Source organism: Sebastes fasciatus, chromosome 13 (genome assembly GCF_043250625.1).
Source record: "Sebastes fasciatus isolate fSebFas1 chromosome 13, fSebFas1.pri, whole genome shotgun sequence".
Lineage (NCBI taxonomy): Eukaryota > Metazoa > Chordata > Actinopteri > Perciformes > Sebastidae > Sebastes > Sebastes fasciatus.
In genome coordinates this window covers 28,072,338-28,088,864 of record NC_133807.1, presented here as the reverse complement: position 1 = coordinate 28,088,864, position 16,527 = coordinate 28,072,338, and the positions used below count along the sequence as shown (strand labels likewise).

Sequence of the window (16,527 nt, the reverse complement as noted above, 5' to 3'; positions counted from 1 at the left end):
AGAAAACACGATGGAGAAGAGCTCAGTGTCCAGAGGATTTTGTTTTTCTATTATTATTCTTTCTCATCATCTTTCACTACCACCCTGTAGGTAGTAGGCTCTCTTTCTTCTTCGGCACACACTCCCTACACACTGTAGGAAAATCACTCATAAAAAAAAAAACTTTTTTATAATAGGTAACTATAAGGCCATCATTACGCTGTGCGTAATGTTGGATTTATTATGTACAAAAGTGCTTACAATGACCTGCAATAACCTGATTGTTGGATTTGTTGTGCATGAAGTGTTTGCGAGGACAGGGAGGATGTACGTTCTGTTCTTTTGCAAGGTCAAGGAGAGAAAGGAGTCAGAAGGAGAAACAAAGAAGAAGATATGCAGCAAAAACATCACGTGCCATAACTCATGAATATTAATATTGTGTAAACTATGAATAGGCTGGATCAGGGATAGCTTGGGGTTCAGACTTCACGAACTGACCCATGCACTGTATGTTGTCAGGGACACGTAGACTGGATCCAGATATCTGTATACTCTTTTATTTTTACTTATGCAACATTAATTGTTCGGAATAAATTGTATTATTATGCTTTAACCCGTCTGTTTGGAAAATCTCTTTGTCATACAAGATTAACCAGCACGTAACTGGGCCTTGACCTCTCGGAGGTAGAAGGCCAGTTCCTTCAGTAACGAATGTACAGAGAAAAAAATCTTAGGTACTTTTTGAGGAACAATTAATTTGTTAATGATTTGTATCTATTTAATTGTTGTTTTCCCCGTCCTCATATTGTAATCATTGCATTTTTTTTTTTTGGAAAAGATTAAACAAACTACTGAGCGAGTGCAGGAAGCCCTAAACAAAATAGTTAATTGGGGTGAAAAGTGGGGATTCAAGATTTCAGTAGAAAAAAGAAAACATATTGTTTTTGGTAATAAGAAAACTGAATGTCAGGGTTTATTTATGTATGGACAAGCAATTGAGAGGGTAAAAGAATTCAAATTCTTACAACGTACGAAGCTCGGTCGGTTTTCTTTAGGTGCCAGACCATGTTGGGGTAGAAGGGAATGGGGCAGCAGATATGGCAGCTAAAGGGCACTGAAGAGAGTGTGTGAGTGTATGCATCAGGGTGTCGACATATCATCAAGGAAAACCGAACAGCTGTGTGGCAGAAACAGTTGGAAAATAAAAAGGAGGGCAGCCATTACGGCTCAATACAAGAGTGTAAAGACAGAGCACTACTATCTCGGCAATGAGAGAAGGCAAACTGTCATTATGACCAGATTAAGTCTAGGACACTGGATTGGCATGGGATCTAGCGAAGATGGGCAAGCACGAGGATAGACTATGTGGGACATGCAGGAAACAACAAACTGTTAAACATTATGGAAAGCAGCCTATATAAAGAGCACAGCTACTGTATATGCCACATTATCACACATGGGAATACAGACAGTCATAATGAGAAGCCTTCTTAATCCCACCGAGAATCAGAAAAAGACTGAAAGCAGTCCTTGAATTCATCACAGCAATGGGATTACACCTTTGGAAATAGTCATAATCCCAATTGCAACCTAATCCTGACCGGTGAGAGGCAACAATGTGCCGCAAGGCATCTAGTCTGCCGGAAAGCACAAGAAGAAGAAGATGTCCACTAGTCCTCTGCCAGATTGTCTTTTGCATTGAGCGTTCTTGTCATATACCTGCCTGATTTCCTCAACTTGGATTCTTCGCCTGCCTTTTTACCTGGTTAAGTTTGCCTCCATGCCTGGTTTTGACCTTTACCTGGTTTTGGATGAAAGAATTTTGAACTTTGCTCTTCACCTAACTGTCATGAGTCGTGCTTGTGGGTTTCCATCTGTTCTGTGCCAGCAAGCGTTACACTAATTAACCAAAATGAAAACATTTACAACCCAGTAAAGATTTAACACTGCATTCCCCCATGCTACAAACAACTGTTTGCTTTGTTAAATTGTTAAAGGGACTGTTTGTAATTTCTTACACATATAAATCACCTGGGTCGGTGTCCCATGCGCGCTCGCATCGCGCGCATATGCGCGTTCGCATCGCAGTCTCTGCTGTACTCTGCTCCTCTGCCTGCTTGCCTTCACTAAGCTCGCTCCACCTCACGTGCATACGCACACACTCCACACTGCAGAAGAGTTAGTAGCTCTGAGAATATCTAGTGAATATACAGTGGACGTTTGTGCAGAAATAACTGCTGCAGCTCCTCCAGACCAACAGAGGTTTCCCGTGTCTTGTGAGAGTGAAACGTTATCGTCTCTGACCGGGTGCCGGTGTCTCCCTCCGGCCGCAGTCGGGAGGCTGAAGCAGGAAAAGCCAACACTAGGATCAGCAGTGATTCATGGAGAGACCTTTGTCTGGTCAGCTAACATTACTGCCAAGCAGGTGAAATATAGAGTGATATTGTGGTTATAGCTGACGTGTTTCGCCTCACTGTTTTGAGCGATGCTCGTTCATGTCTATTTAGAGCGAGCAAGCACGAGCCCGACGCTGACTTTCGTTGACTTAACAGCCACAGGTGTCTCTGTTAACAAGCATTTCTGATTCTTACAAACAATCCCTTTAAGTAACCATATGAACATAATGTTCTCTGCTTTGCAGATCGTCATGAAGAAAAACAGCCCCTATTTATATAAAAGTACTACTACTACCACTACTCTCAATCAGACTTGTTTTTATTGTCAGCCAGACAAGTAAATCAGGATGAGATGATTCTTTTACTATTATTGGGAAATTTCAGTGATTGGAGTAATTAAAATGAATTAATTGAAAACAACATGATCTCAAGGGATTAACTGAATTCACATTTAAATGTGACAATAGTAAATGCATTAGTGTCAATAATGATAACATACAGTATATATTAAATCAATAACCTCTGCCCTATGATGACAGTGTTCTATTATGTTAAATGTTTTGGCTAGTCAATCAAAAATGTCATATTCAGCTTTTTAGCAGTTTAATTGGTGCAGCTGTAAATTAGCCCATTGTGATGTGTGTGGTCACTTTTGCCACACACAGTAAACTGCAGACACAGATATTCCTTGCTGATACCCTAACAAAGCACTCCATTTGAAGATGAAATGTGTTAACACAGTAACACAGGAGTTACTTTTTCAATGGTTTAACATTCTCAAAAGCTTTCCACTGTGCAAAAGTGTTTGATTTGAAAGTTACTAATTTCAAAATCCCTCTCGACTGACGGCACACAGCTCATGAGGTGACGGGTTGAGGGTGAAGCCCACAAATGGGGTCAGATCCAGTTCATCCTCTGTGACTCCAGGTGGAGGAGTGAAACGAAAGCGCTGGAGGAGGAAGGTGAAGAAGAGGAAGAGCTCCATTCTAGCCAGACCTTCTCCTGGACACGCCCTGCGACCTGTCACAGAACAAACTTCGGGTAATCTGAAAAACTTCAATTGGTATTGACAAGAAGTGTTAGCTGAGCTCGCTAACCTGCAGAGAAAGGTATGAAGGCGTCTCTCTTGACAAACTTCCCATTCTTGTCCAAGAAATGGGCAGGATTAAAGGTGCGTGCGGTCTCCCACTCACTTTCATCCCACAGAACTGATGTCATAAGAGGATACACAGGGGTCCCCTTGAGAAAGACAGTTTATTAATACTTACAATGTTTTAAACAGCTTTCAGGAATCAAGTATGCAGTTGTATCCTGTTTTATAATTTTGCCTGAATTGGAAGAATTGTTTTAATTTAGATTTTTACCTTTTTAATAAAATAGCCCTGGAAGGTCACATCTGTGCTGGTTTTGTGAGCAATAGCGATGGGAAGGATATTCGCTAGTCTCTGTGTCTCATGGATGACAGCGTCAGTGTAGGGCAGGTTCATCCTGTCCTCTACCTTGACCTGACGGCTTCCAACCACCCTGCTCAGCTCCTCCTGGACCTGGTCTGGAAATTAGAAAATAAGAGGGGACACTAAAAGGCAAAGCAGAAGTAAAGCATTGTTTTTTTGCTTAATGTGTAGAAAGACTAACATGATTGCATCTCACCAAACTCTCACAGAAACATCTCATATTAATGAACACAGTCCACAACACATCACCATTGCTGTCACAGCATTTTGCGCAAGCAAGATCAGATTCATCTCAATGCCTTTAGTGTAAATGTCGGACCATCTGGGAGAACAATGAAATGGTTGTGACACAGTGAATAGTTTGGCTAAATGGGCATTATGATAGCTTGCACAGTTTTCACGTAATCGCAGTTTATGTTTTGTGAAATTTTCAGACCGTTTCAGATTTTATAATGTAATTATAATTTAGCTATGGAATCAGTCGGACTTACACATTTGGCAATAAATGCCTGGAAGTGACAGCAACTCCAGGCTACGCTCCCATAAGGGCCCATATTAAATTTGTCACAAACACAAACTATTTACTGTGTCATAGCCATTTCAATGAGGCAGCATGCTACAGCAGGGCTTCAATAGATCAGGGCCATAATTAATGTTATTTATTACACCTGTGATTACTCTGCAAATGCTGCTGTGAACACGCACACACAACCCTTCATAATAAAAGCCCCATAGAGTAACTATCTTTACAGGAAGCTCACGATGAGACTTGTTTTACAAAATAAAAGCCCCCAACTCTCATTGTATGACAACAGGGAATTAGGGATTCACCTAGTTTTTCAAAATAAAAGCCCCCAACTCTTACTGTATGTTAACAAGAAACTATGTTGTTTTTTACAAAATCAGTCTAACCTGTTTTAAGATGTTTTCTGCCCACCCCAAGATAGATGTATTTATATAGTCTGAAAGTTACAACCGGCCCTTTGAAGGCAACCATAATGCTGATGTGGCCCGGGATGAAATTGAGTTTTACACCCCTGTTCAGGGGTAATACAGGTAATACAGAAAATTTCCAAAGCGACACAACAAATATTTCAACTTTCAACTTACCTTGTATTTGAGGATATTTGGCCATGATCAACAAAGCCCATCTCAGAGTCGTTCCTGTTGTGTCAGTACCAGCCGCAAAGATGTTTCCGACAGATGACACAAGGTTCTCCATGTTGTAGCATGAGTCCGTAATCCCTAAATCCTTATCAACAGGTGAAAAGTTAAATGGGTTCATATTTCTTTTAAAAGGAGCTCTAACCATTTTTCATCTTCCAGCTATTGATTGTTTTAATAAAAATGGAATGGTGTTTAATGAACTCATGTTAAGCATCAATTAAGTCATAAAAAAAATCCAGGAATTAATCATTATATACTTATTGTTTTATGATATTACACTAGATTTCAATACCTCTAACTTCTGCTTGTGGACCAGAAAGGAGTCCACATATCCTCTGCACATCTGAGCATTCAAAGTTTCTTGTAAACGTCCGATCAGCAGCTTTATTTGTTTTCTATTGTCAGCAACATTCTTCCTGATACGCATCCTGTTGGTCACCCATTTGAACATCCAGGGGAACATGTTGTACAGCTGTAAATAAATAGGGAATAACACACGTTCAACCTATTATTACCTGTATAATATGAAATAACAGTCTTTATCCGTGCTAATGGTCCCATGAGTCTCTAATTCTCATTACACCCCACAAAACATGTTATGGTTTATTTAATGAAAGACAAAGTGGTACTTGTATTGAAGGAGAGCCTGCTAGTCGAAGGTTTTCATTGGCTCGCTCTACCATACTAGTAAACTCTGGATCACTGTATTCAAATCTGCTGCCATAGACAATTGAACCGATGATGTTGGAAACTGCATAGTTTATTGACCGGGCAGGACTGAAGGGTTGACCTGAAACAATCAAAAAATGTAATGAGTTTAACAACAAAGAATATAGAATTCCATATAAACATATAATACAATACAGGAGAAGAGTTACCTCCATGTTCTTCAAACACTTTGATCAGATACTGAGTCTCCTCAATGATTGTGTCCTCTGCTGCTTTTTGCAGCAGACAAAGTGGTACTTGTATTGAAGGAGAGCCTGAAAGTCGAAGGTTGGCACTGGCTCGCTCTATCATACTAGTAAACTCTGGATCACTGTAATCAAATCTGTGGCCATAGACCATTGAACAGATGATGTTGCAAACTGCACAGTTTAGTGACTGGGTAGTATCGAAGGGTTGACCTGAAACAAACACAAATTTGAATGAGTTAAACAAAAAACAAATTTGGAATTCCTTATAAAGATATAATACAATACAAGAGAAGAGTTACCTCCATGTTCTTCAAACACTTTGATCAGATACTGAGTCTCCTCAATGATTTTGTCCTCTATTGCTTTTTTGCCCATCCCAAAGTCTCTCAGGTTGGTCAGAGCAAAACGCCGCATTTCTTTCCACAATTCCCCATTGGCAAATATAATTCCTCTACCTAAAGTGAAAAGAAGTACACATGTTATATCAATTTGTGCCAAATCTGATTCCAATATTTTCCAAAAAAATGTGAGCAAGAGTGCTGCACAGTGCAAAAATGTAATAATGAATGAATGAAACCTTTTGCCTAAAGTGAAATCAAGTACACAGGTTGTATCAAAATGCAGTTTGTGCCATTTGAAACCTACTATACAATATTTGTGGGTTTTATAGCAAGAGTATTTACACTGCACAGTGCAAGAGTTTTTCAGAGATATATCCTCTGGCTTCTGGTAAATTTTAGTGATGTAACTCAAAGTACTTTTTAGCCACACCAGCATCATGGCTGTAGTGATGGCAATGTCAGTCGGTCAGTCTATTACCTGATGATTTACCATGACATTTGGTACAGACATTCATGGTCCCCAAAGGATGAATCCACATGACTTTGGTCATCCCCATGACTTTTCTTCTAGTGCCACCATCGGGTCAAACTCCAATAAATCAAAAGATCCCTGACCTCCGTGGTGATGAGGTGCTTTGAGAGGCTTGTCAAGACTTCATCAAGTCCTAACTATTCCCAACCGTGGACCCGCTGCTGCTGTTTACATACCGCTCCGACAGATTCACAGACAATGCCATAAATCACCTCATCCCCACTGCCCTGGTCCACCTGGAGGGGGTGTTGTGATCAAATGCTGTTTGTGGACTACAGCCCAGTGTTTAATACAATCATCCCTTCCAGACTTGTGATGAAGCTTGAAGACCTGAGACTCACCCTGTGCATCTGGGTCTTCAACTTCCTAAAGGACAGACCAGAGGCAGTGCTTGTGGGCGACCACACCTCATCCCTCCTCAACATCAACACAGGAGCCCCTCAAGGATGTGTCCTGAGCCCCCTGCTGTACTCCCTGTACACACGATTGTCGCCACGTCTGACTCCACCACAGTCGTGGTGAGCCTGATCTCTGACAACAAAGAGAAGGCCTACCTACAGGAAGTGACTCACTTGGAGAACTGGTGCCAGGAGAACAACCTCACTGTAAAAGCCAGCAAAACTAAGGAGCTGATAGTGGATTTTGGGAAGAAGAAGGAGAGGAACTACCAACCTCTCCGGCTCCACGGGGCCCCCTGTCTAAGTAAAGTCACGCAGCACATTTTTTTGTCTGTACATTGTTAGCTGTGTTATATTAACAAAGTCATTGAAACAAAGGACTATCTGTCATCTGATAAATGTATACTTTGAGGGATTATCACTAAAGCCTGCTGCTCTACTTACTACTATGTGAATCATGGAGGTCATCAGCGAATGCAGGGACCTGTCTGTCTCCAAACTCTACAGCATGGTTGACCAGTGCCTGCTTCACGGTCTCGTATCCTGCCAGGATTACCACTTTCTGGGGTCCAAGATATACTCTGAACACTGATCCATATTTCTTGGAAAACTATGAAACAAAAAGCAGACAATGTTGTGATTATTATGACATTATTTAAAGTTTTACTGCCTTAGAAGTATTGAGATCATCACAACTTTACTCTAATTCTAAACACAGATGAACAAAACTGCAGTTAAGTGACCAGAATATCTTGTATCCTACAGTACAATTATCCAGAGAATCCTGCTCTCCTAAAGGTGTGATTATATCAAATCCAATTTTTGATACAATACCATTAAAAAGTGTGGAATTGCATGCCACAAAGGTACAGTCAGATGGCTGGGAGGACTACTCTTTATTTTTGAATGGTCTTTTATGCTTTTAGGTTGTAAAAAGTCATCTTTATATGTACATGGAGAACAGAATCCTGTAAAATGGTTCAACCAGACTGACATCTGAAAGGGCAGAAAAAGACAAAGCTACCTCTGAGAAACAGGAATAAACAATAAGAATATAAAAAATGAACAGTCATTGGTAAAAGAAATTGGAAGCTTAGCATCAAAATCTGTTTTAAATCAGATTTAAATAGGAACAGGGCCCTGGTTCAGTGTCAAGTGTGCAATAATGCCAAGCTGGAATTAATAGGTGTATTGCTTTAGCAAAGCTATTGAGTAAAGTGCAGAGGGCCCAAAGAAAAATAGCTTCTCAAAATATTTAGAGGGCACTTGTGTTTTTCTGGACTGGAAAACAAATTAAAAATCAAAGCATATTTGGGGGTTGAAAAATGTTATAACACTATTCTCCCCTGTCATGCAACACTGTGAGGACATAGACTAAATGGAAGTTTAAATCATTTAATTACAATTTTAGGGCAAAAACTATTTCAAATGTTAATTAAAGCTGCGAGCAGCGATGAACGGACCCTCGCACCTCCTCGCGTGTCGGGTGTACTGGCGGGACACCGACTGACGTGGCCAGGCACAGTGAAACCGGAATTCTGATGAGCGCGATGCCATCTCCCACAAGACACTACGATAAATTTTTGCATGTACATTTCATCAGGACTACACCCTTATCATGCCCCCACGCCACGGTCAGTGTGCCAAGTTTAACAACTTTTGGGGCATGTTAAGGTCGTCAAAAAGGCGATTCATTTGCATGAAAAAAAAGAATAAACCTTACAGTTTCAATAAGGCCTTCGCTGGCCCGATGCTGTCGGGCCAGGGTCCCGGAGGCTCCTTTCTTTGATGGTCAGAGTTGGGGAAAAATACATAAAAGACCAGAAGGATCCCAATAATGCCCAGTAGAGTGGTTGTACTTGGGGACTGTAGAAACAGGTTTTCCATGACGACAGGCACACTCTCAACAGTCAGAGACAATGTTTCTGTGTTTAATGTGACCTGACACAGTAAGAAGTCCTCTATTATAGCTACAGTGTTGTTTTTGTTACTATCCCTTGGTTAATGGTTCAATCCACATCGGAACATCAAGTCCAAAGGTATGTAAGGTACAAGCCAGGTACAAGTCCAAACTACGTGCCAACATAATTAATTATTAACACAAGATGTGGAAAGTGTCCCCCTGTTCTAGACGTTTGGGGCAATGTATCAAAAGTTTTATCTAAAACCATAATACATAATCCAACTTTACTCCTCCTCAATAATGATTTACAATTAGAGCAGCAGCAGTGGGTAGAAATGGAGCAAATATGATTAAAATAAGTTATTTTTATAAAACGGTCACTATATCCTGACCGTAGTGCATGAGACAGGTAATCTGAAAAGAATAATGTGCCTCTGTGTCCTCCGCTGCTCCTAATGGCATCTGCAGGATTTTACAGACCGGAGAAAAACAACTAATCAGAGCCGATCTGGAGTCAGCCGTCTATGAGCGTCACGAGTCAATCACTCACAAACAAAGCAACACTGATCAAATAGGAACGCTCTGTGACTGACCAAAGTCTCCCGTCTAGGGCTAGATTTTTTAAAAGCCTGTAAACAGAGCCATGATGCCAAAAATATACTGCCTACTGAAGCTTCAACTGAAATATGGTGCAAGTTGTTGCTGGGAGGTCTCACAGCTGTCGCCATGGGGAGGTATGACGACAGAGGGGTGGCAGGGATTTATGTGCATGCAAAACATTTTCACTATTTTGCATCTCCTTGAGCACCTCACGCCAGGGAAGGAGGGGGGGGGGGCAAACGGGACCAGCTCCAAGAGCAGAAAACCCCAAAGCGTATCTGACCACTTCTTCTTATCATTTCAGAAAGGGGTGCGGTGTTTAGTTGGCGGGAAACAGCATTCTCCTCCCATCTGACAACTATACTGATTCTTTCAGTTAAACTTCTTTTGCAGGATTAATACTAATTAATTTGTTTCACCCATGGGGTCGGCCCATCTACAGGTTCAATAATGTCCAAGTCCATCAATTCCTCTATTCTGGACTCTACTGGTTGAATGGTATGCGCCTGATGGGCTGGGCTACAGGCCTCACCTCTGGGTTAGTGTGCAGCCTAACCTGTCTTGTTTTCAGCTTTCCAACTCCGCTGAATACTTCTGGGTACTGCTGTTGGATTGTTTGCTTAATGTCAGTTACAGCAGAAATGTTCTCACCTATTCTCAGAACCCCCGGTCGTGTCGCTGTCTTTTTTCCCAGCAGTGGTTCACCGTTTCCCTTGATTACAATGAACTCGGCATGTTCAGTTTTGTTTCCTATTAAAACTTCACATGTAAATGCGCCCTTGACTGTTAAAGGGACTGTTTGTAACTTTTTAAGTGCATAAATGTACCGGGTTGGGACACATCCGCGCTCGCGTGTGGCCACTGTACTCTCCTCCTCTGCCTGCTTGCCTTCACTCACACACAGCGCACGCGTTCTCGCTCGCCCAGCTCGCTCCACCTCTAGACGTGAACGCGCGCTCACTCCACACTGCTGCAGAGTTAGTTTACATCTGAGAATATCTAGTGAATGTACAGTGGACGTTTGTGCAGAAATAAATGCTGCAGCTCCTCCAGACCAACAGATGTTTCCCGTGTCTTGTGAAATGATGGGGCTCCGCAGCGAGTTCCGTTATTGTCTCGTTACCGACCGGGTGCCGGTGTCTCCCTGCTCTCTCCGGCTGCGGTCGTGAGGCGATAACATGCTGCGAAGCCCCGCTTCCTCAGCCTGCGCTGAGGCAGGAAAAGCCAACACTAGGATCAGCATTGATTCATGGAGAGACCTTCGTCTGGTCAGCTAACATTACTGCCAAGCAGATGAATTATAGAGTGATATTGTGGTTTTAGCTGACGTGTGTCACCTCACTGTTTTGAGCGATGCTCGTTCAGGTATATTTAGAGCGAGCAAGCACGAGCCCGACGCTGACTTTCATTGAATTAACGGCCACAGGTGTCGCTGTTAACAAGCAATTCTGAAAGTTACAAATAGTCCCTTTAATTTAATGTATTATTATTTTCATGTATAATTTTACATATTTTATTTGTTCTTGTCCTGTATGCACCTTGACCTTTTTACTCTAATGAAATGATCTATGAGCCATGTTGTTTGTAAATCTGAATTTGTTCAGTAAAAAAAAAGAAAAAAAACAACAACAAAAAAAAAACTATGCACGCACTATAATAAACCGGAAACTGTCAAGCATGTTCTTATAGAGTGCAACAAATATGACAAAGAAAGAAGGGAATTGCTCTCAGGAGTAGATGATGGAAATATTACAATGGGGAATCTGCTAGGAAAGACATCTAAGAAAGTAAACAGTCTTCTATTTAATTACTTAAGTAATTAAAGGAGGACGGTCTGCAGGACAGATAATAATGCATACTGTGCACTTTAGACTAAGCTACTGGAGTTACCCTGCACTATACTCATTTTTAACAGTCTGTTCTGCACTATATTCACTTTTTTTTAATAGTCGTGTATCACAGCTGTTACCCTGCACTATATTCAGTTTTAACAGTTTTCTTCATCTCCTTGTATTTTTATATCTGGTATATTTTTGTACTTTGCACTACTAACTTTTTTACTGCCTTTTTACTAACATGTTTTGCACCATGGAACTGTGATGCTGGAAACTTGAATTTCCCTCGGGATCAATAAAGTTACTATCTATCTATCTGTCTATCTATCTATCTATCTATCTATCTATCTATCTATCTATCTATCTATCTATCTATCTATCTATCTTAAGGGCAACAGAAATAATGGAGAGAATTGTATTCTATTTGTTATTATTATTATTAATAATTCTTAATTTTTTTATTGTTTTTATTTTTTTTCTTTCTTTATTTTATTATTATTATTATTATTTATTGTTTTCCTGCCAATCTCCTGCTCCACACCTCCAGTCCAGTAGGTGGCGGTAATGCAATAAACACCAAACAGGAAGAAGAAGAAGTTACGTCATCACTAAGCAACGTTTCCTCCGGCGGCAGCGAGTGGTTGAAGCAGAAACACATCACCTCGTTTTGATACAAACATGTAAGTTTAAGCCTTTTATTTGTTAGCAGTCGAGCTAGTTTCGATTCCAATACGTGTTTAAACATGTTCGGAGAATCGTGTCACCTTTTTAACCGCTTATACACTTATAAATAGAGTAGATAAACGATGAAACAGCAGCCCAAGCGGCTCCGTGCTGCTTGTTTTGAGGAGTTGGTTGAATGAAAGAATCAATGGCGGCGGGTGTTTTTACCTAAATACCGTGTTTAGCAGTAAAGTTCACGAGTCTGAGATGTTTCAGTGACTATAGTAGTAATATAAGAAGATTATACACAAACTCAATACAGTAACATAAAAAAACGCCCAACATTTTGTGCAATTTTTATATTATTTTATATCAGAATCAGAAGAATCAGAATGGTGTTTATTGCCAGGTGTAAGAGATATACACTAGCTTTGTTTTTTTTGGTGCAAGTAAGCAGTATAATAACAAAAGAATAGATAAAAACGTTAGAATAAAATAAGTTAAAAGTCTACCAATATACAAAATTATAGTATTTGTTGTCACAAGCACATTGTTGGATCATGTTCATGTGTTAAGGAAACTGTTAACTAGTTTAGTTCTGAAACAATATTTCATTTGTTGACATAAAATGTGTGTCCAACATTTGAATATCTTGAGTTTTGGTCTGTTGGTCAGATAAAAATAGCAATTTTAAGGCATTATCTTGAGCTTTGGGGAGTTGCTGACACTCTACAGACTAAATTAATGAAAAATAATTGTTAGTTGCAGCCCCACATCATTCACAAAATATGATCTTAAAGTAACAGCTATATAATAATAACAGTAATAATATAAGAAGATTATACACAAACTCTGAATACAGTAACATAAAAAAAACGCCCAACCTTTTTGTGCATTTTTTAGTCTTTTATAGTATTTGTTGTCACAAGCACATTGTTGGATCATGCTCATGTGTTGAGGAAACGGTTAGGTAGTTTAGTTCTGAAACAATATTTCATTAGTCGACATAGAGATTGTCCAGTCCTATAAATACAGGGGGGGGGGGCAGCATCACTGTGTATGATAAAAACAGGATCAATAAGTTTATCAGAAAGGCTGGCTCAGTGATTGGTCTTGCATCAGACTCATTTCTTGCTTCTTGACTTTAGGGCACCGTCACCCACAAAGCGGAAGGAGGAGGAAAAGACAAAAGACAGAGGCAAAGAAAAGACTAGTACCAAGGAAGGAGACAAGGAGAGAGGACGGGAGAAAGCGAGGAAACGCCGCAGTGCCTCTACTGGCACCAGCAGCAGGTTTGTTTTTTAAGTTGCATCTGATTATTAGTGTTTGTGTTAGTGACAAAATCCGTCTTTTTTTCTTACCTAACATGTTTTTCTTTGTTTTGTCCAGGTCCAGATCTAGCTCTACTTCGAGCAGCAGCTCTGGTTCGAGCTCGGGTTCCTCAAGTGGATCCAGCTCATCTGGTTCCAGCCGCTCTGGTTCCTCAAGCTCTCGTTCCTCCTCCTCTTCCAGCTCCTCAGGTTCCCCCAGCCCCAGCCGTAGGCGCCATGACAACCGCCGGCGCTCCCGCTCAGCGTAAGTCACTTCATCTAATCCAGCGATACTCTATACGCTGTGATGTCTTGTATTTTTACTCGTTTGAATCCTGATGAAAATAATCAATGTTTTGTTTGTGATTCTGCAGCTCCAAAACACAGAAGAGGGGAGATGATAAGGAGCGAAGAAAACGAAGCGCAAGCCCCAAACCAACTAAAGTTCACTTAGGGCGGCTGACCAGGAACGTCACCAAGGTCAGCTGAGAAATTAAGCTTTTTATAGCAGAACGCATGATGTACAGTATAACATGATTTGAGATTATGGCACTACCTCAGAAACATGTTGGACAAAAATGGAATTGTAGAAAAGTAAAAAAATAAAAAGTTTTGAGATGATGCCATTATTTTAAATCTTTATGAATATTGTCCAGTAAACAAACTTTTCATTTCCTTTGTCTTGTTGCCTATTTTATGTATTATGAATTCAGATTATTTTATACATCAACAATAACAACATTCCTTCAAAGATAATCAGAGTTTTCTGTTACCATGGTTCTGACAAGCATACTGTATGTCTTTCTTTTTGCACAGGACCACATCCAGGAGATCTTTTCCACTTATGGAAAAATCAAAATGGTCGACCTGCCGATGGACAGGATCAACCCACATCTGTCCAGGGGCTACGCTTATGTGGAGTTTGAGACTCCTGATGAGGCCCAGAAGGCCCTCAAACACATGGACGGAGGTAGGCCAGCATGTTTCCTTCAGTGCCTCTGCCTCTTGCACGATTACTCTAGGCATACGTGTTGGATGACTGTCTGATGACTTTGTTTTTGACAGGTCAGATTGATGGACAGGAGATCTCTGCATCTGCCGTCCTGACTCAACGAGTCCGTCCTCCACCTCGTAGACCTTCTCCCCCTCGCAGAATGCCCCCACCGCCCCCTATGTGGCGTCGCAGTCCACCACGCATGAGGAGAAGGTACATTGAATGATTTTTTTTTAGCTATGTCTATCTATATTTGATTTTCACACTATTGTATGTTACCATAAGTTCATGTTCTCTGGTTCAGACCGTTAAGCCTGCTCATTCTTCCTGCCTTCCCATCGCAAGAGTTTTTTTATGTCTCGGTGCCCCCAACGATTATGTTATCGGGTTGTCCGTCCGTTCGTCCCATCATCGTGAATGCGATATCTCAGGAATATCTCGAGGGAATTTCTTCAAATTTGGTACTGATGTTCACTTGGACTCAAGGATGAGCTGATTTTGATTTTCAAAGGTCAAGGTCACTGTGACCTCACAGACATTTCACACAAATATCTAATGGGATGAATTGATGACATTTTATATACGAAAGTTCAACTTCATGTTCTGCAAAAACACTTTTCAGGCCATTATTCAACGTCATAACTCTGGGACAGAAGGGGATATTGTGGCCATATTTCATATTTGGTTGCAATAGATACTGAATTGGTGACGCTAATCTTGGGTGCCCACCTTGAAACTATGGTGGTTGTATAGATCTTCTGTGCTGCTGGGTTGCAGATGTATGTGAAGCATCCACGTTTTAGAATTTGTAGCTTCTTTGCAGCAACATCCATATTTGAATCATTGCCTACTATCATGGCTACAACTTTGTGTTTATCAGAATCGGCTTTATTGGCCAATCATGTGAACATATACAAGAAATTTGACTATTAATGTGTAAGTTCATTGAGAGAAACAAAAAAATAGCCTTCCTTAACCGCTTGTTGAGACTGCTGACCTCTAAGCCTTGATGCCACCACCGCGAAGAGCTCAGCATTGGCTACTACAGACTGATAGAAGATCTGCAGGAGCCTGTTGCACACACTGAAGGATCCGAGTCTCCTCAGGAATAACAGTCTGCTCTGTCCCTTCCTGAAGAGGACCAACATGGATGCAAACTGCAACTTGACTGGTTTGCAGAGGCATACAACTGATGGGCGGTAAATTTAGTTCCCTTTTGTCTTTGCAGGTCCCGCTCCCCGAGGAGGCGGTCCCCAGTACGTCGCCGCTCACGCTCCAGATCTCCTGGTCGCAGGCGCCACCGCTCTCGTTCCAGCTCTAATTCTTCCAGATAGACGAGTTTCCTACCTCCTGATAACAAAGTGATCTCTTAGATTCTCTGTCACCAGATCAGCTGGAGTTCCTGCTTTCTCAGACCTCATGGACTCACCAGAAATAATATCATCTGCATTGTAGCCAACAGAAACATCGACCTGCATGTAGAAAGCAGAAATGTTTTTTTAATTATTTTTTTTGTGCAAATGTGATTTCTTTTCGTATTTTCAAGTTTTCCCCCCCTTTGTGTTTGAAGCTGAGGTTTTGCTCCACTGAGATCCACAAATATTTCTTTTAAAGTGTGACTTCTTTTTATCCTGTACTAAATTTTTAGACATTTTGAAAAATAAAAATGCTGAAACATGTACAATATGGGAGTCCAGTGTGTAACTGTCAGATTCTGAAAGGCCTTCGCTGTTCGCTTCTTGGCGCAGTGCCTGCCAGCTTTGTTTGCTTAACATACTTTTACGTAATCTTTCAAGAACATGTTAATGTTAGTAAGTCTGTGTTCAACAGAAAATGTCCGACCCTAAACTCTAAACTCACCCATTTTGACTGAATCCCGCCGCCCAAACGCACACAGGTAAATGACGTGAAACCACACCTCTGTGCCAATTAAATTGCATTACTGCCTCCTACTGGATTTATTCGTCCACTGTTATCATATTCTTTTATATCCTTGTAAATAGTAAATAGTAACCTAAATAACCTTCTCTTCCCCATC

The 16,527-nt window shown here is 40.8% G+C and overlaps 2 protein-coding genes and 1 long non-coding RNA gene across 4 annotated transcripts in view; 2 read left to right on the top strand and 1 right to left on the bottom strand.

Annotated features, from left to right (window-relative positions):
* Positions 1-2,975: 2,975 nt before the first annotated feature.
* LOC141781121 (cytochrome P450 2K1-like) overlaps positions 2,976-16,527 on the bottom strand; it is an 80,740-nt gene continuing 67,188 nt past the window's right edge. The window contains exons 2-9 of one of the 2 annotated variants that reach the window (XM_074656652.1): positions 7,625-7,794; positions 6,213-6,364; positions 5,626-5,786; positions 5,289-5,468; positions 4,940-5,081; positions 3,740-3,924; positions 3,473-3,614; positions 2,976-3,395 (exon numbers count right to left, since the gene is read on the bottom strand). In XM_074656652.1, the coding sequence (XP_074512753.1) occupies positions 3,202-3,395; positions 3,473-3,614; positions 3,740-3,924; positions 4,940-5,081; positions 5,289-5,468; positions 5,626-5,786; positions 6,213-6,364; positions 7,625-7,794 (1,326 nt within the window). In that variant the 3' untranslated portion in view covers positions 2,976-3,201. Of the gene's footprint in view, positions 3,396-3,472; positions 3,615-3,739; positions 3,925-4,939; positions 5,082-5,288; positions 5,469-5,625; positions 5,787-6,212; positions 6,369-7,624; positions 7,795-16,527 lie in introns of both variants that reach the window. The other variant, XM_074656651.1, reaches the window with a different exon arrangement.
* Positions 3,752-5,196, top strand: LOC141781132 (uncharacterized). The gene is made up of 2 exons (XR_012596781.1): positions 3,752-3,969; positions 4,952-5,196. It is a non-coding gene; the product is annotated as an uncharacterized LOC141781132 (long non-coding RNA).
* On the top strand, positions 12,064-16,173 carry LOC141781126 (RNA-binding protein with serine-rich domain 1-like). Its single transcript, XM_074656657.1, has 7 exons — positions 12,064-12,202; positions 13,334-13,477; positions 13,575-13,760; positions 13,870-13,975; positions 14,312-14,465; positions 14,561-14,702; positions 15,718-16,173. Coding segments are annotated over exons 1-7 (840 nt in total). The 5' UTR covers positions 12,064-12,200; the 3' UTR covers positions 15,824-16,173.